The following is a 19,583-nucleotide window of genomic DNA, read 5'->3' as shown; positions in this document are numbered from 1 at the left end:
TGCGCAGACAGGCTGACAGCATTAAGCCCGATGCGGGGCTCCAGCTCACGAACCAGGAGATCATCACCCGAGCCAAAGTTGGATGCTCAACCGAATGAGCCACCCAGGTGCTTTTGTGGGAAGGTTTTAAATTACTAAATCCATTTCTTCACTTCTTAGACATCGATTCAGGTTTTCAGGCTTTTTTTGGGAGTCAGTTTCAGGAGTTTTGTGTTTCTAGCAGTTTATTCATTTCATCTAAGTTATTTAATTTGTTGCCATCCAATTCCGAAGGCCTGCCTCTCTCTTTGGGCAGAAACTGTACCACTGCACAGGATCAGGGAAACAGATCATGGCCTCCTCATCGAAGAGGGACATCCTTGCTCTCCCAACGGATGCTGAAGGGGGCAGGTGGCAATCTCTAGTCTTCTTGGCTTGCCCGCACCTCTGTCCTGTGCAAGCTGGAGAGGAGGCTATGGTGTCCCTCGACTGCTGGTCCTGTAATAGTGTTTCTACCCTCTGAGGAGAGTCAGTGAAAAGAGCCTCATCCTCTTGGGTCACGGATGATAGGAATACAGCTTCTGCAGCACAGGGCTTGGGGACAGAAACACGGGCAGTCTGCCGCTCCCAGAGTGAAGGTGCAGCCATGTTCGAGGACACAGCAGGGAGACCGAGCCCCCATATCATTCTTGGCTGCAGCTGCCTTAAGCAGGGTGCACAGAGCAGTGTTTCCATAAGATGCAGCTTGAAGGTGGACAGGAAGGAAGCAAGTCATGACTCAGATGCCAGAGACTCTGGCTTTTACCGATTAGTAGGTTTCCTTACCTGAACGTTTCTGCATTTGCTGTGTCACATTAGAACAGTTCCCAGGAACTAAATGGTTGAGTTTTTAAAAATAATTTTCGGGGTGCCGGGGTGGCTCAGTCAGTTAAGCGTCCAACTTCAGCTCAGGTCATGATCTCGCAGTCTGTGAGTTCGAGCCCCGCATCAGGCTCTGTGCTGACCGCTCAGAGCCTGGAGCCTGCTTCAGATTCTGTGTCTCCCTCTCTCTCTGCCCCTCCCCTGCTCATGCTCTGTCTCTCTCTGTCTCAAAAATAAATAAAAACATTTAAAACAATTAAAAAAATAATTTTCTCCAGTAAAATGATTTTTCTAGTGGGGAAAGGGACCACCCACTTCTTCATCCTGGAAGTCTGTTGCCTATCATTCCCCCATCCCCATCCAGTCAATTGATCTGATTTTTGGACAAAGGTATCAAAGAATTTAATTGGGGGGGGGGGCAAGGATAATCTTTTCAAAAAATAATGCCGGAACAATTGGCTATCCTTATGCAAAAGGATTACCCATGTTCCTTATCTCATACCACACACAAAAATTAATTCAAAATGATTATAGACCCAAAAGTAACAGCTGAAACTATACAATGTCTAGAAGAAAACATAGGAGAAAATCTTGGTAACCTTGGGCTAGGAAAAGATTTCTTCATCAGGACACCAAAAAGCACAAAGTATGAAAAGAAATAGAAGATGCACTAGATTTCATAAAATTTAAAAATTCTCAGTCTTCAAAATGTATTTAAGTATTGAAAAGGCAAGCCACAGGCTGGGAGAAAATATTTGCAAATATTTTCTAACAAAGAATTTGTATCTGGGTGACTCAGTCGGTTGAGCATCCAACTCCTGACTTTGGCTCAGGTTATGATCCCAAGGTCAGGATCAATCCCTACATCAGACTCTGAGCTGAGCATGGAGTCTGCTTAGGATTCTCTCTCTCTCTCTCTCTCTCTCTCTCTCTCTCTCTCTCTCTCTCTCTCTCTCTCTGTCTTTCTTTCTCTCCCTCCCCCGGCTCCTCTCTCCCAGATGCTCTCTTTGTCATGGAGAATATTCTGTGTGTATTTCAAAATGATTACTTTTCCTCTGGGCATAATTTAAAGGGTTACATTTTTTTCTCCTCCTTCCTAAGACAGGAGAGAATTTTTCTCTGATCTTTGCCAGAAGAACCCGGGGGACCCTTGGAGGTAAATTGCACAGAGTATGAGCCTTCCCTAAGAGTAACCACGCAGGAGTTTTTAAGCCTCAGCCCAGTCCACACTCAGCCTTCAGCAATTTGTCAAGATGACCATGTAAGTGTTTCTACAGTTACTGGTTCTAGCCACTTCTGCTCCCAGTAAGCTAATCATTGCTGTGATTTTCTTTATTTGCCTATTTCTCCATTTCTGTGGAGGCCATTAGCCCTGTGACCTCAATTCTCCAATGGATCCAAGAAAAGTCATCGGTTTTCAGTCTGTTTGGCTTTTTTCTTGGGAGAATGGGAATGGTGACTTCCAAGGTCTTCCCATGTTGGAACTAAAACCAGAAATCTCTCTCTCTTTCTTTTGTTCTCTCTCTCTTTTACTTTCCATTCCTCCCTCCCTCCCTTCCTCCTTCTTGGAGCAGTGTTGGTGCAACATTAATATCTGTTTAACCTCAGTGATTTGAGTTCCCCTAAATTCAAGCTAGAGGCAGCATTCCTTGAGGAGGCCATGCTGTTCACTGAGAGCTTGAATTTACACTCCAGCCTCACTTAGCAGCTATTAAAACAAAACGGGCCTCAGTTTCTGTAAAAAGACCCCTGGTAATCAAATCAGCAAGAAAGCACATAGACCTCCAAAGCTCATTCCTAGTCCTTTGGCACATTAGAAAGGCATTTTAAAGCATTTCAGTGGCTAACACTTAAGTGTATTCCAGACAGGAGATATTGCTTTGAAAGTCTTTCCTGGAGCATCTGACTCATCTGCCTTCCCTCCAGAAGAAGCAAGGTTCATGAGGGTTTTCAGTGAGTTAGACTGTTAGAAAAAGGCCCTCAGATGACTGTTCATACCCACTCAAGGTTCAAATTGAAGCATTTTATTAAGCCAATACTCCTGGATTGTTAAGCTATTTAAGATTCCAATGATCCCTATTAGTCACCGTTACGATAATAGCAACAATAACAAAATATTAGTCTCGTTTGGCACATAATTCCAGTAATGCCTGGTTTTATGTATAAATGGTTTAACATGGCCACTATTATGATTTTTATTTGCCTTTATTCATAAGTAAAAGTTTATCAGAGATTTACATCTTTTGGGGATCTTGTTGACTAACTTCACATTCACAGTATTTGTTTTTGCTTCATATAAGTACACACCAAATGGTCTGGCATGAGTTTAGATGCCCCTGGTATACTGTTACCTACCAGCCACAGCTGCTTCCGAATGTTAGATTTCTCCCCCTACAGTGGCCAGATTTTGCCATATGCCCTTCTGCTGGCGATGTGGTTGTTATACCTGTGGAGGTAGTTATATTTGTTATATTATATTATATTATATTATATTATATTATATTATATTTGTAATGTTATATGTAATGTTATAAGTTATGTTATATCATATCAGTCAGCTAGGGCTGCTATAACAAAATACCGCAGACTGGATGACTTCACAATGGACATTTATTTTCTCGTAACTCCAGAGACCAGAAGTTCACGATCAAGGTATCAGACAGGACTGGTTTCATCTTCACATGGTTTTCCCTCTGTGTCTGTGTCCGTGTCCTAATCTTCTCTAATTGTAAGACACCAGTCATATTGAATTAGGGCCCACCTTCACGACCTCATTTTCACTTAATCACCTCCATCAAGATCCTATCTCCAAATACACTCACATCCTGAGGTGCTGGGGTTAGGACTGCAACATATGCCACTGTATTTGAGGCACTTTACACGATCTCATCCTCACAAAATCTCTTTGTAGGGGGGGTGGTTATTATTTCAGATGAAGAGACCAAAACAGAAGGTCGAGGAGTGGGTTCCACGGCGTCGTGGTTAGCACTGCGGACTCTGAAACGTGCAAGTCAGGCTGTTAGGAAACGGCAGAGTCAAGATGAACGCGTGGGTGTGGCCAGCTTATGAGTTCGTGTCTGTCCACCAAACCACACTACTTACCTTTGCTTTATCCCAGAACTGTTTACTCCTCTGTGTCTCGCCTCCTTTGGCCCTCTCCACTTGAGTGATTTGTACTCTTGGCGACACCACTGCTGTCGATCGACAGATCTGGAAATGAAGACGAGTTGTCACTAGAACAGGTAACGGGCTCTTGTCCTCGAGTGGTCCAAAGCCTCAGGCCTTCCTTACAATCTCTAGGTCAGCACAGACTCGGTAACGAGCGCACTGCATGTACGAGGGCAGTTTCTCTTGATGTAGCCTCCCGTCTTGGGATGTTCCAGGCATCACTTAAGGCAAATCACTACTGAGGGATCTGGTAGCATGTTCGGAGGCAGTTACTGTCGAAACGCCTAGTATCGCTAGGTACTGTGTCCTGGAAATACCTCTTCCGAGTTTAGCACATTCTGAGTTTAGGACTCATGGCAAAATAATCCTTTGATACAGGCATATCATATGCCAAACACATTCATGAAACATTTGCATTGCTTCTTTTAAAACCTACAAAGAGGACCAGCCTGAATGTAGGCAGAGGAGACAGCTGCCTCTGGGATGATTTCAGGATACCCAGGAAAACGTCCTTGGTTAAAGAACTTTGTCTCCCACTGGATACTGCCTTTTTTTTTTTTTTTTTTTTTTTTTTTTTTGCTTGTGTTTTCTTTTTAATTGCCTAAATTTTCCACTCTACCGTTGTGACATATGTTATTTTTGTATTATTGAGCAATTAACTCATCTTCTATTTACAGCTCTCAGAAAATGCTAAGCAATTGCTTTCTCAGAACACCCATCCCCATTTGCAAGTAACTTAGGTTGATTTGCAAAGGGTTCAGAGCTTTGAATCAAATTCAACCATTTGATTAGTACTGATGCTGACAGAAAGCAAAAAGAGAGTCCCTGGACTTCAGTCTTCAGCCCTGCCACACACACATACGTATTATTTCATATTGATTTTTGCAGGCAGCCCGCCCAGGCTGATCTGCTTCAATTTAAGGAGATGTATTTGTAGTCAGTATTTGTAGTCATGAGTAAATATTAATCTATAAAACTTGGGTATTTAGCTCTAAACAGAATAAACTATAAATATAGACAAAAATCATAAGAACTAGAGGGGAGTTAGGGATTATTTATTTCAGTCCCCTGATTTTTGTGTCTGAGAAAACCCAAGTTTAATAAAATTAAGAGATTCATCCAAGGCTTCACAATTAGTTAATGACAGAACTAGACATTGACCCTAAGCCCTGGTTTCTCCCTCCAGCACCATTTCCTATTATACCCTGCATATGTATATAACTTCATACGTATACTTGTTTTAAATTATCTGTTCTGGCCTCTAAAATTGGGTTTCAAAACAACATCGTTTTTTAAAGACAAAATATAAGTCAGGAAAACTCTATGTCTTAGTCTTTAAAGATATTCAAATAACTAAGTTATGACTTCTGCCAGCTTAAAAAAAGAGGAAATGCCATATTTAAAATGGCATACTAAAATATCATCTATTTCCTAAGTTTATTTCAATTTACAGTAAATATTTTTAAACCCCTATGGGTAGTTCCTGTACTTCTCTGATGTAGCTCTGAGTCTAAACTAACAGCTGAAAAAGAAAATACTAGGCAATAGATGCAGTCCCCAAATCAGGGTCATTTTCAGAATACTCCCTAAAGCGTTCTGAGGGGACACTGTCAAGGATTATAGACCTAAAAGCTAAATGTGTTTGGTTCGTGGGCTCAGACTGATACAAATTATGTCGCTGCTCTTCTGGAAAGTTGATCTGACCTGCACACAATCTGCATCCTTCGTGAGGGCAGGTGGGCTCTGGGCTTTCTCGAGGATGCAAAGGGCATTCTCAAGTCCTGCCCTCTGGGGTGCTTCTCATCACATGTGGAAATGGGTGTTCGCACCCTTGCACTTTACAGTAACTTATGATGTGACCCCCCCACCCCCACCCTATCGATCGGATGTGCTGACTAGTACCGTACTTACGTTCCTGTCCTAGCTCCCTTAGTAGATCGGAGGATCACCATTTTCTGGTGTGTGTGCCCATCACAGGACCGAGGGCAGTACTCTGCATGTCATATGTGGCCCAGAAATACTTGTTGGATAAATAAATAAGTGCAAAACTGACTAAGATGAAAAATCACATCTGTTACAAAGTGCTTGCATAAGAAAATACAATATATTTTGTGTGTTTAAGAATTAAAAAGTTTATTATGAAAAGGAAATGTCATTTCTTATAAATGTGTATGGATGGCCATTATTCTTATTAATCACACTTTTCTGTCCTGTTGGTGGATTTATCTGTTACTTTTTCATCTTGGCTTATATTAGTGAATATAAGTTATACCGAAGGTATCTATGGGGATGCCTAAAATAGTCATGCATCTATTGTGGCAAGAGAAATTTAGAGTAGTCCAAGTTTCTTAAATCAAGGCTTGGAAAATTATATTTGTTCAAGGTCAAAAGTAAAAGCAAAGTGATGATAGACCCCTATATTTGCTATAGATATCAAATAAGGATTTTTAGTTTATTAAATACAGTTTATTATCAACTTAGCTAACATGCAGTGTATACAGTGTGCTATTGGCTCAGGAGTAGATTCCCATGATTCATCACTTACATACAACACGCAGTGCTCATACCAAAAGTGCCCTCCTCAATGCCCATCACCCATTTCCCATCCCCTTGCCCCACACACATCAACCCTCAGTTTGTTCTCTGTATTTAAGAATCTCTTACGGTTTGCCTCCCTCTGTGTTTGAAACTATTTTTCCCCTTTTCCTTCCCCCATGGTCATCTGTTAAGTGTCTCAGGTTCCACATATGAGTGAAAACATCCGGTATCTGTCTTTCTCTGACTGACGTATTTCACTTAGCGTAATACCCTCCAGTTCCACCCACGTTTTTACAAATGGCAAGATTTCATTGTTTCTCACTGCCAAGTAGTATTCCATTGTATATATAAACCACATCTTCTTTATCCATTCATCAGTTGATGGACATTTAGGTTCTTTGCATAATTTGGCTATTGTTGATAGCGCTGCTCTAAACATTGGGATACATGTGCCCCTATGAATCAGCACTCCTGTATCCCTTGGGTAAATTCCTAGCAGTGCTATTGCTGGATCATAGGGTAATTCTTCAAATAGGGATTTTTAAAATACATTTGCAAACTATTAAAATGCATGTACTTGCACACACCTCTGAGTGTTTTGGCCTCTATGTTGAAATCAACTTTTAGGAAAGAAGCCAAATTATAATTGGAGTAAAGATCCTACATAAATATGCCATCATCTTTGCTTAACTTTGTGGACAATGCCCTAATATTAAAGAGAGTTAAAAATTGACATGGATTATTGGGATGAGGAGGAAGAACAGCCCAAAGGAACAGGCTGAGTATTCTAATTTCTCATGATGCCATAGACTTTTTTTAAGTAGTAAAAAAAAAAAAAAAAAAAAAAATAGAAGTGTGGAAAGCTCGCCATGACAAGCACTGCTACCTTTGAAAAAAAGTCTTATCATTTGGGGAAAAGTTGAGTCTTAAAAATACAAACTTTGAATGGCTGAAGTCATTCAAGGTTGACTTAATTTTCTGTCCTCTCTCATCTCAGGGACTAATGGCTCTTTTCTTTCTGGTTGATCTACTCATTTTCAGACCCCTGCTCTTCCCTATACTTCCCTCCTTGGGATGCCTGACAAAGACTCTTCACTCTTCACATCTAACTCAAATGTTCTCTCCCTTGAAGAATTTAATCCTCTATGTTAGAAGTTCACATTTATTCCATCATGGTGGCTTTTATCTAGAGCCTGGGTCCCTCAACATGATAGGACCCTCACCAGCTCCTAACCCTCTAAGCTTGGTCACTGTCCTGGATGTAAGTCCCAACTCTGGGCTTCCTCTCTCATGACCATTGTTCTCAATTGCTTCCTACCTTCTCCTTTTCCCCATTCGCAAATCTTTGTGCTGTATACTTGGAAAGCCATACTTCAAATAGCTTTGCAGATATTTTGATCATGAACCAAAAAATAAATCCTTTTCTTTTTCACAACTCAGAAAACACATGGAATATGTACACATTTTATAAAACAATGTGGATTGCATTCTGGTATCTTCCATTTTCTTTTAAAAAAAAATACTCATGTGACTCTCAAAAATGAATAAGTGTTAAAAAAAATTTTTTAAATGGGGCCCCTGGATGGCTCAGTCGTTTGAGTGTCCGACTTCAGCTCAGGTCATGATCTCACGGTCCGTGAGTTCGAGCCCCGCGTCGGGCTCTGGGCTGACGGCTCAGAGCCTGGAGCCTGCTTCCGATTCTGTGTCTCCCTCTCTCTCTGCCCCTCTCCCGCTCATGCTCTGTCTCTCTCACTCTCAAAAATGAATAAATGTTTAAAAATTTTTTTAAATAAATAAAATAAAAAAATACTCATGTGGGACAACTGTATATCCACATGCAAAAAACTGGAGTTCTATCCTTCCCTCATACTATATACAACATTTAACTCAAAACGAATCAGAGACCTAAATATAACAGCTAAAACTGTAAAATTTCTTGAAAAAAACGTAAGAGAAAATCTTTTTGACCTTGGGTCAGGCAAAGAGTTCTTAGATAAAAGACCAAAAGCAAAATCCATAAAATTTGATAAATTGGATTTCATTAAGTTATTAAGTTATTAAGTTAATTTGAAAAAATGATAAACTGGATTTCATTAAAAACTTATGTGCTTCAAAAGATGCCATTAAGAAAATGCAAAGAGAAGTTGCAAACCGGAAGAAAATATTTGCTAAGAAAATATTTGCTAATCTTGTACCTGATAAGGGAATATCTCAAGGATTCTTATAATTCAAAAATAAGAACATAAACAACCCAATTACAAAATGCACAAAAGATTTGAAGATATATGAATGGTCAATAAGCACAGGGAGATGTGCTCAACCACATCAGTCATTAGAGAAATGAGAACCACAATGAGATACTACTACAGACCCACTATAAAAGTTATAATCAAAAGACTAATGCTACCAACTGGAGAGTGTGCAGCAACTGAAACACCCATACATTGCTGTTGGGAATGTAAAATGGTACAGCCACTTTGAAAAATAATTTTGCTGTTTCTAAAAAGTTAAACATAAACTTTTCATATGACACAGCAGTTCCACTCTTTTTTTTTTTTTTTTTTTTTTTTTTTTTTAAGCAGGCTTCACACCCAGTGTGGAGCCCAAAGCAGGGCTTGAACTCAGGACCTTGAGATCAAGACCTGAGCTGGGATCAAGAGTCTGACTAACCAGCTGAGCCACCCAGGCACTTCTGCAGCTCCATTTCCAAGAGAAATGAAGACATCCATCCATCCAAAAACTCATACACAAATGTTTATAGCAGCTTTCTTTATATTAGCCCCAAATGGGAAACAATCCAAATGTCCATCAACTGTTGAATGGATAACACAATGTGGTGTAGTCACATAATGGACTATTCAGCAATAACAAACAAACTATTGCTACGTGTTTAACATAGGTGAACCTCAACAACACCATGCTAAGTGGAAGGAGCTAGACACAAAAGACTGTATGTTGTGTGACTCTCTTCATATGAAATGTCCAGAAAACGTAAATACCAGGAGATCAGGGGTTGCCTAGGGCTGAAGATGGAAGCAGAGATAACCTGCAAACGGCACAGCAAAACTTTTCGGGGTGTTGGAAATGTTCTAATACTGGATTATGGTGATTGCTTTATAGCCATAAATTTACTAAAAATTACTTAACTGTACACTTACAATAGGTGAATGTTATGGTGTGTAAATTATACTTCAGCAAAGCCACTTTAAAAAGTAAAATATGGGGGCGCCTGGGTGGCGCAGTCGGTTAAGCGTCCGACTTCAGCCAGGTCACGATCTCGCGGTCCGTGAGTTCGAGCCCCGCGTCAGGCTCTGGGCTGATGGCTCAGAGCCTGGAGCCTGCTTCCAATTCTGTGTCTCCCTCTCTCTCTGCCCCTCCCCCGTTCATGCTCTGTCTCTCTCTGTCCCAAAAATAAATAAAAAATGTTGAAAAATTAAAAAAAAAAATAATAATAAAATAAAAATTAAAATATGGGCGGCTGGGTGGTTTAGTCGGTTCGGCATCTGACCCTTGGTTTTGGCTCAGGTTGTGATCTCACAGTTTATGAGTTCAAGCTCCACTGTCAGTGCAGAGCTGGCTTGGGATTTCTCTCTCCCTCTCTCTATGCTCTCCTGGGCGCGCTCTCTCTCTCTCTCTCTCTCTCTCTCTCTCTCTCTCAAAAATAAATAAACAAACATTAAAAAAATAAAAATAGTGCTGGTCAAAACCTGCTAAACTGATTTTTTGGCTCACTAATGAGTCATGATCCATCGTGGAAAACATTGCCTTACAGTAAACAAACACCCCAATATTCTTAAGCTTCTCCCTGAGAGTCCCCCCCCCACACACTTCTTGTCTTAAATGGAACCAGAACATCAGTTTTCTTTCCCAACGTTGTGTCCAGATCTCCGCCCCCCCCCCCAAACCTAGGTTCACGCTCTTCTCCTGTGGGGTTCCTATCATAGGGTTTTTCCCTCCTATACCCCTTCCTCGCATCTCATCAATGGCCAAGTCCCCCACTGATACTTTCTCGAACCCCGTCACGTCTCTCCATCTCTATTCTTCTGCCTTAGTTCAGGCCACTAATCTCTTGGCTGCGGATTATTGAAACAACTTTCATTTGGTTGCTTTGACTCTACTCTTGCCTCTTTACAACTGACAGGCCCTTCTAAAACACAATCTGGTGCTACTACCTGTTTAGACATTTTAATGGTTTCCAGCGTCCACAAGGTGAAGTCTAAACTATATGCCTGTCTCCCCTAAAAACCGAACACTCCTCTAGGATGGAGATTTAAGTGTTTATTCTCATTTGTCTTCCCCAGCCCCCAGCACAATGGACTCTACACTGTCCTAATCTGCTATGCATTTGTGAGCGAATGAATGGAAATGGGCTTTTCAAAGAACTGTATTAAAACTCAAGAGTTTCCCCCAAGAAGTTCTTGGCTTTGGTTTCACCAGCAGAGCAAACAAGAGGCTCCTGGTAACAATATGCAAACTCACCAAATGTTCTACATTCCTGAAATCTGCCTGGGGACTCATCATTCAGACACTGTTTTGACTCAAGAGAGTTGATTAGCTTGGCTCTGGGCTCCAGTGAGCAGCCTCTTCTTGCCAGGCACTCCTAGAATCTTCCAAAGAGGAGGAAGAATACATTTGACATTTACATGGAACATAGAGATTTGAAAGATACTATGCACATGTGTGCTAATAGTTTATATCCCAAATGTCTTCAGAAAGGCTTAGTCAATGTCATTATTGAGCCTGGCAAAGTGACAGGTCTGCTCTACAGGAAGTAGTACAGGAAAGCATCGCACTGTCCTTTCCTGTCTGCCAACTTGAAAATAAACTCTGTCAAAGTGCATCTTCTTGGTTCACTGCTAAAGCAGAGCTGGGCACCTTCAGGAATTACTTGGCTGCCTGTGTCTTAAAAGGCTGTTTTTGTTTGATTCTAAAGTTCCACTGCATTTTCAGAAGAAGAGTTGGATGACTATTTTTTTTACCCAGAGTTCTTACTGAAAAGGAAAGTCACCATTGCATTCAGCCAAATTAAGGCTGCTTTCTGTTAGGCAAGAAAGGAATTCTCGTAAAGGACTTTACACGTAGCCATTTTGACACTTCTCTTGGCCTTCAAAATTTAATTAGATCATGTTCTTTGTTCAGGAAGATAAAAAAATAAAACAAAAGAACCAGGATTCATAGAGCAAACATTTTCATTGAACTGACTTTGCAGAAGGAGCCATTTTTAAATATTAAATTATCTTTAGGGTTATATTTTATAATGTTTAAGACATTTTCACAGTTAAAATTCCCTGCACCCTCTGTTCTTGCTATCTCTTTGTTTTTTGCTTATGCTTTTGTTTTATTCTAGAAGATCATTCTCTCTCTGTTCTGGCCAAGGCTTCTCTTCCTCCAGCACCCAGTTTAGGTGCCATTTCCTTCAGGAGGGCTGTCCTGAACTTGAGCCATCACTAACACTTTTCTGGAGAACTATTTATTGCATTTTGAGAAAAGGTGGCCAACAGGGGCTAGGAGTTAGGGGGAGGGAAGCACATAAGAATCTTAAGGATGTCATAATATATTTTGAAATAAAAGACACACTATTATGATGGATTTAGTGATATGAAAAAGAAACAATCTTCTCGAGAGATAGAAGGTGATCTCTCTTGCATCCACCCTTTTCCCATCAGAATCTCTAGGTGCAATGCTTTTTGTTAAATTAAGAAAAACTAACACGGAATCTACACCACACAGGGCACTTAATATGTAATACTCAATGTGCGTAAAGTTCTTAACAGTTTATGAAGGGCTCACACACAATTCTCAGTTAGTCCTTATTCTAACCTCACAGGTGGGATCAGTATTATCATCTCAATCGTAGATAAGATAGCTGAATGTCACAGAAATTAAATGTAAGAAATGACACAATAGTAGGAAAGGGGGGACCCAGCCTAGGATCTCTATATGGTTGCTTTCTTTTGTACCATGCTATCGAGGGGGATCAGAATATGCCACCCCTAAAATATGCCACGTTGGCAGAAGGATTGTTTTTGAACGGAAGGCAATTAAGAAAACAACAGTCATAGGAGGAGCTCTCTGTCCTCCCTCTTTCTGCCTAAAAGCATAAATTTCCCTTTATGAAAATGTCCCCCCATCCCTCCCCCATGCTGGGAAGAGACCATGACTCTTATCACTGAAGAAAACACTGACTTAAAAATTAAAAAATAAAATAAAATAAAATAAAATAAAATAAAAATAAATTTAAAAAATTAAAAAATTAAAAAAACAAAGAAAGCTCTGACCTAAGTCTGCATAACAAAGCTTACTAAATAACCGTTATTTGCCATTACTTTCTCACATATATTTACCTTCTCACAATTTACTGCCTTAGAAGTGGGCACCCCTTTTCCTTTGGCATGTCACTTTGTCACAAATTTATCATCCTTGGTTAAAATGGTTTAGAAGATCCCAGGTCTAACCACTTTGGGCGCTTGTCACTTCTCCTCTGTAAGGCTCCGCATGTGCATAGGATATAAACCTGTTCTGTTCATCTGTCTTTTGTCACATTGACTCACAGTCCCCGGACTAAGGGAGTAACCTAAAAGAGTAGAGGAAAGATTTTTCCTCCCTTACACTATGATCTTGTTTATCTCACATCTGGTGTCTCCAAATTTTGTGAGAGATCTTTTCCCTCAAACTTTTCATGGTATCTAGTACAATTATGAGTGAGTGCGTGAGTGGATGGATGAGTGGATGAATTGGCTATAAGAGACATCTTAAGTTTAACACGTAGGTGTTACAGAATTCAAACTAGAGGGATGAATATCTGGCTTCCCCAATACCTTGTTAATATTCTCTGAATTAAGACGTCCATAGAAACCCTAAAGCTATTTAGATGTTAATCATGATTACTAATTTGATACAGCTGGAAAGATTCATGAGCTAGATTTTGATCAAGGTCACAAGTTCTTGGACATTATTGTTCATTATTGTTCAATGAACACTTACTATTCATTAGAAATTATATCTCTTCTCAATACACATTTGAGCATGCTTGTCTGTAGTTTAAACAGACTCTTCAAATGAGAACTAACATGGTCTTTGACAAAGACGTGAAAACAATCAGTAAACTAGTCATCAGCTATTTTTTCATTTAATGTAGAATTCCTTTCTCTTTATGAAAGGGAAAAGATGGGACAAAGTAGTTGGGCCAACAACGTCTGTACCCCAGAGAATCATCTGACATTTTTGCATGCAAAAATGGAGTATCTGTGCAAATCCAGCTGTGGCCTCAATGGGCATTTAGGAACAATTGATTCCCTTGGTGGCTTTGCCTTCAGATCACTGTTTCCCTGACATTGAAGTAAGTACGGCAAGTTCATCAAAGCTGACTCCTCCTTTCTTAGCTGAGATTAAGAAAACTAGGTCTCTTGTCAGCTCTTGCTAATGAAGACAAAATAAACCGTGCTTGTTGTTAAGCACGGGCGCATACACTATACCTGCTCTGGGAAAATAGCACATGATTCCAAGGCCTCTTCAAATGCATAAGGACACACTATCTGCCCAAGTAAATCTGAAGATCTTTGGAAGTAAAATCTCCAAGGAAATTCCTTTTTTCCGTACATTTCTAGCTCGGTGAAGACTTTCATACTTGATCCTTGAGGGCCCACTATGTGCCAGGAGCTTTCAAGAGCATTATTTTATTTTCTCTCAGTTATTACAATGACCTCAGGCTCTGGCCACAACACTCCACTGTCTTCAACTACCAGTGATTGGCAGAAAACGTACAAGCATATTTTTAAAAATTAAAAACATTTAGGAGAGCTCTGTTTTTTTTTTATCATCTTATTTGACAGGTGGGTTCCACCAAGGAGAAAAACCAGAATCTCATCATTTTTAAAATATGAAAATTATCTTTATTAGAACAGTTGGTGCAAAAGGAAATGCTGTCAAAATAAATCCTTTTGCCCCTCAAGGGGATCATGTATTTATCAAATTCCCTGCATTTAGTTCATGCTAATTATTTTATTTCAGGCTGGAGGAATCATAGAAATTGCATGATAATTATGAACCCAGATAAAGAAATTTAGGCAAATTCCCTAGTGTTACAAACATCTGATTTTTCTCTTTAAAATTTTTAAAGATTGAACATTAATGTTTAGAAAGATTTTTCAAATGTCATATTTAAGTACTTTCTCCCCAAAGACTACATCATGCTTTTACTAATTAAGCAATGTGATGGCTTCTGGCCAAAATAAACTCTTTAGCAAAATTACGCTTGTGTGTTTACCATGGTGCAGTTATTTAAACGTTTGGATGCCAGGAAATGGCGTTTTAAAACATAGGTAAATACTTTTTAACATTATCCAAGTGGCTCTGTTAACTCGATTTACAAAATCATTAGCAATTTCTGCTGTAGACTGTCATTTCAGCAGAAGGCTATTCTACCAATCTCTTAGGAATGACTCTTAGTGTGGGTCATCCCAATTTTGTTTGACTCTGAAGAAATTTAAAATCAACCTAAATCATTAATATACAGCTACTTCCCAGGGATATGGACAGGACAGCTAAACTCCAGATACTAAATTTGGAGTAAGGATACTTGAGTTTGAATGGAAACTTTTAGTTATAGTTGAGGTTCCTGGACACGACTGGGAAAGGGTACCATTTTATAGAACCATTTGAAGCTCCAATTCCCTAATCCGGGTGAAAACTCTTCATACGTAGACATTCAAAAGTTATGTGCTTCACCTGGGATGACAGCATCCACAGTTGTGACCGAACCAATAAAATCAGCTGTAGCACCAGGCAAAGTACAGGTTGAAACTCATTCTTTACCTTTGCCCTTGAGCTAGGATTTCTGCTTTGCCACAGAATAAATCAGAGCCCATTCACCCCAAAGCAGTCATTGACCCCACTGCCCTCCATGCCTGCCCCTCCCGGCATAGCCGGCTGCTCACAGACCCCACCTGTTACTAACTGCCCTCCACCCCCACCCCTTCCAATTGCCCCAGGTCTCCAAGAAAACACAGTCTTTCTCACCTGCATTTCCAAATTTATTCATTCATATAAAAGTACTTATTTTCCATGAGCTTTTATAACTGATTCCCCTGGTAGTGTTTTTTAGTACGATTGCAAAAAAAAAAAAAAAATGGAACTGTAAGATAGTCACTTATTAAATAGTAAAGTTAATTACCAAGTCTCACACACACACACACACACACACACACACACACACACACAGATGATAAAACTATTTTTTTTTCTACACCAAACTCAAAATGCCTAAAACTATTTGTTGAAGGATGTCTCACTGACCATCTACCTCAAGGCCATATGGGGTGTTGTCGAACAGGCAGATTTATCTGGAGGACTCCGTAGTTGGCCACCCATCTACTCCCTAGGGAAATGTCACCATGCTGACATTTGGGCATGATGGTAAGCATTCAGTCAGCACCTGAATGCATTTGGATTTACTCAGGAACCAACATATGTAACTACAGTATGACACTTTCCCCTTTTATTTCTCTTCTTCATCTACAGTACATCCACTGTTACTTTCTAATCCACCGCTGACCCTTTGAGCCACTTTGCCCAGTCCCAAAACATGTTATGAGCACTTCATGGTTGGGGGGAGTGGGGTCCTGCTTGTAAAGTCAGTCCTGAGCTACTTGTTTCTCTGTTCCTCAAGCTTGTTCCTCAAGCCTGCATCTGAACCTCACTGTAGACAAGGGAAGTAAACGGATTCCGGAGGGTGGTGGCAAGGACAAAGTGGCAAGTCCTCATAACAGTAGCACTAGATCTCTATGTAAGGGGACAGAGACAAGCAAGACGCTTGTGAGAAATTTCAGGCTAATGTTACTCCAACAACTTCAATGTGTTGAGTAATGTGAATGAGCACGTTTATTTCTGCTGTGTTATTTCACCATTAGTACCATCACCACATCTCCTGGAAACCGAAAAGAAGGCTTTAGGGCCTCTGGGGTAAACATTGAAAAAACAGAGTGTGAAAGTACACTGCTCAAAGAGCCAAGTTATTTAAGGTGAGATTAATCGACAAAGTATCGTTCATCTCTCAGCCGATTTGGCCGATTTCTCCATAATATTACCCGGTCTACATGGCTCTTTCAACTTGGTTACCAATTCCAAATGAATAAACCACCAGTCCAGTCTTTGAGCTTCCTTCCTTCGTGATTAGATATCGTGGACTAAATAACAAGCACTCATGCTTTCTCAAGTCCTTGATTGGGTCTCAGAAATCACATACCGTAGTGCCCCCTTTGTCTGCGGGGGATGTGTTCCAAGACCCCCAGCGGATGCCTGAAACGGTGGGTAGTACGGAACCCTATATATACTCTGTATGTATGTATGTATATATGTGTGTATATTTATGATAAAGTTTAATTTATAGAGTGGGCTTAGTAAGAGATCGACAACAACAATAATAAAACAGAACAATTACAACAATATAAAGGAATGAAAGTTATGCGAATGTGCTCTCTCTCAAAACATCTTACCGTACTATACCCATCCTACTCCTTGTGATGATGTGAGATACAAAATGCCTGCTGATGAGGCAAAGCGAGGTGATGTAGGCGCTGTGACATAATGTTAGGCTTCTATTGACCTTCTGAAGCTACGTTAGAAGGACGATCATCTGTGTCATGGCTACAGCTGACCACAGGTAACTGAAACCACAGAAAGCAAAACTATGGATAAGGAGGGTAGGGTGCTCCTGTACCGGGTAATGCCTCTGAGACCCCAACAGTCTCTCTGTAAAAGCTACAGCCAAGATTAAGCCAGTAACAGCAACAGATGAAGCTATACTTTGTACGGCAATGCTCAAAGACTCAAGATTACATTTGCACTGAGTCTCTAGATTCTTGTGCCTCTGTTTAGTCCTTCATTTTGAAGTTCTAAACTGAGTTACGGTTTGAGAAAATCGCCACCAGAACCAATGAGCATGGGCAGGAAGGCTGCTATCCGAGGAGAGATGGCACCAAGGAAAAAAATCCCTGCAAAGAGCTGGTATGTTTTGTTTTTATTTTCTATCTCCTTGAAAATTATAATATAGAGCTCTTCACCATCTTTCCGTCTTACCGGCGGCCGCAGCCATGAAGGTCGAGCTGTGCAGTTTCAGTGGGTACAAGATTTACCCTGGACATGGGAGGCGCTACGCCAGGACCGACGGGAAGGTTTTCCAGTTTCTTAATGCAAAATGCGAGTCGGCATTCCTTTCCAAGAGGAATCCTCGGCAGATAAATTGGACTGTCCTCTACAGAAGAAAGCACAAAAAGGGACAGTCGGAAGAAATTCAAAAGAAAAGAACCCGCCGTGCAGTCAAATTCCAGAGGGCCATCACTGGTGCATCTCTTGCTGATATAATGGCCAAGAGGAATCAGAAACCTGAAGTTAGGAAGGCTCAACGAGAACAAGCCATCAGGGCTGCCAAGGAAGCAAAAAAGGCTAAGCAAGCATCTAAAAAGACAGCAATGGCTGCTGCTAAGGCTCCTACGAAGGCAGCACCTAAGCAAAAGATTGTGAAGCCTGTGAAGGTTTCTGCACCCCGAGTTGGTGGAAAACGCTAAGTTCGCAGATCAGATTTTTAAATAAATATCTGATTATAAAAAAAAAAAAAAGAAAATTATAATATAGAAACAAATGCAAATCCAAAATGCACCAGCTGTCATGCTTCTTTGACAAATCTATTAAGACCTTATCAATATCTGGGAGCTGTCATCACAGCTCCCTCTCTATTCTGCTCTCTTCTTGCCCCTCTGGCTTGCCGCCTCTCCAGCCACAACCTTAGTTCAATTCTCCACCCTGACTGTGCTATTTCCATGCTGATTTGGCTCAGGACCCTCCTTCCCTGGCACCATTTCAGGAGTGACTCTCTCACCCAGAACCCAGGTCACTATCCCCATTTTAGAACTGTTTCCAGAATGTTCACTGGGAAAGTCATTGTACTCGGCACAATAACATTTATAAAAAGTAGATTAAAACATGGATAGGAAATATAAAGAGGAGATCAGACAGATAAATGGAGATTCTGAACACATACTTTCATAGAGATTAAGAACATATATATGTATTCTGATGTCGCATACATAATTCATGATAATTTAGGGAGATTACTTTGTTTCTTGAATTCTTGATCTACAGAAATCCACTCAGTATGTCAGCACCACCAAAAGATTAATTGTAGAGATACTAATGCCCCTGGGTGGCCAGATGCTTCATTTTTGAACAGGACTACAAATACAACAGAGTTTTTATAAGGTTTTTATAAGGCATAACTCCTAACCCTTATCAATTCCTATCCTTATCAATTGCTACATAAACACATGCTCCAGGAAAATGGGACCTGTCACCTTGGCAAAGAGTTGGCAATCCTCAACACTTTTCCATAGGGTTCCTGGCAACAGAAAGTAAAGAAACTCGGTTTTGTGGGTAGTCCCTGAAAACCCACAGGCCAAGAGTCAATAGACCGTGGTATCGCCCAGGGAGCTGACAATTTGGAGACAGAGCAGGCAAACTGGGATTTTCTGGCCACTCTCTGGAACCCAGGAGGAGCTGAGCAGACATTTGATGGCACCAGCTGTACCCCAGACCAGCAAGAGGCAGAGTGGTAAAATCTTCCCGAAAGAAAAGAAAGCAGTTCATGCCAGAATCCGGGACCAATCCAGAGAGGGGTGCACTGGCCATTCCGGATTCTGGGATACGGGAGACAGTAAAGCACAAGTTTTAGAGGCAGATTGACTCCAATTCTGATTTGCTACTTGTAAGCCAGGTGACACGGCCTTGAACAAGTGACCTGGTATTCATTTTCATCATTTATAAAATGGAACTAGTCATACCTTCTTTGTCGTGGGTGTTGTGCGATTTGAAGAAGGGCATACTTATGAAATCATTTTTGGCACACTGCGATATTGCTTCTTACAACCGTATGGACTTGGGGGCGCCTGGGTGGCTCAGTCGGTTGAGCGTTCGACTTCGGCTCGGGTCATGATCTCGTGGTTCGCGAGTTTGAGCCCCGCATCAGATTCTGTGCTGACAGCTCG

The 19,583-nt window shown here is 40.7% G+C and overlaps 1 protein-coding gene across 1 annotated transcript; it reads left to right on the top strand.

Moving 5' to 3' along the window:
* Nucleotides 1–17,600: 17,600 nt before the first annotated feature.
* LOC131513530 (large ribosomal subunit protein eL24) lies at nucleotides 17,601–18,160 on the top strand. Its single transcript, XM_058732634.1, has one exon. The coding sequence runs from the start codon at nucleotides 17,637–17,639 to the stop codon at nucleotides 18,108–18,110; it is 474 nt and encodes a 157-aa protein (XP_058588617.1). The 5' UTR covers nucleotides 17,601–17,636; the 3' UTR covers nucleotides 18,111–18,160.
* Nucleotides 18,161–19,583: the final 1,423 nt, after the last annotated feature.

This window comes from Neofelis nebulosa, chromosome 6, assembly GCF_028018385.1.
Source record: "Neofelis nebulosa isolate mNeoNeb1 chromosome 6, mNeoNeb1.pri, whole genome shotgun sequence".
Taxonomy (NCBI): Eukaryota; Metazoa; Chordata; class Mammalia; order Carnivora; family Felidae; genus Neofelis; species Neofelis nebulosa.
Note: the sequence above shows the minus strand (reverse complement) of the source record. Positions and strands in the feature narration are given on the sequence as shown.

Excerpts from the sequence above, each read along its gene's own strand:
- LOC131513530 (XM_058732634.1), top strand. The coding sequence starts at position 17,637 with ATGAAGGTCGAGCTGTGCAGTTTCAGTGGGTACAAGATTTACCCTGGA.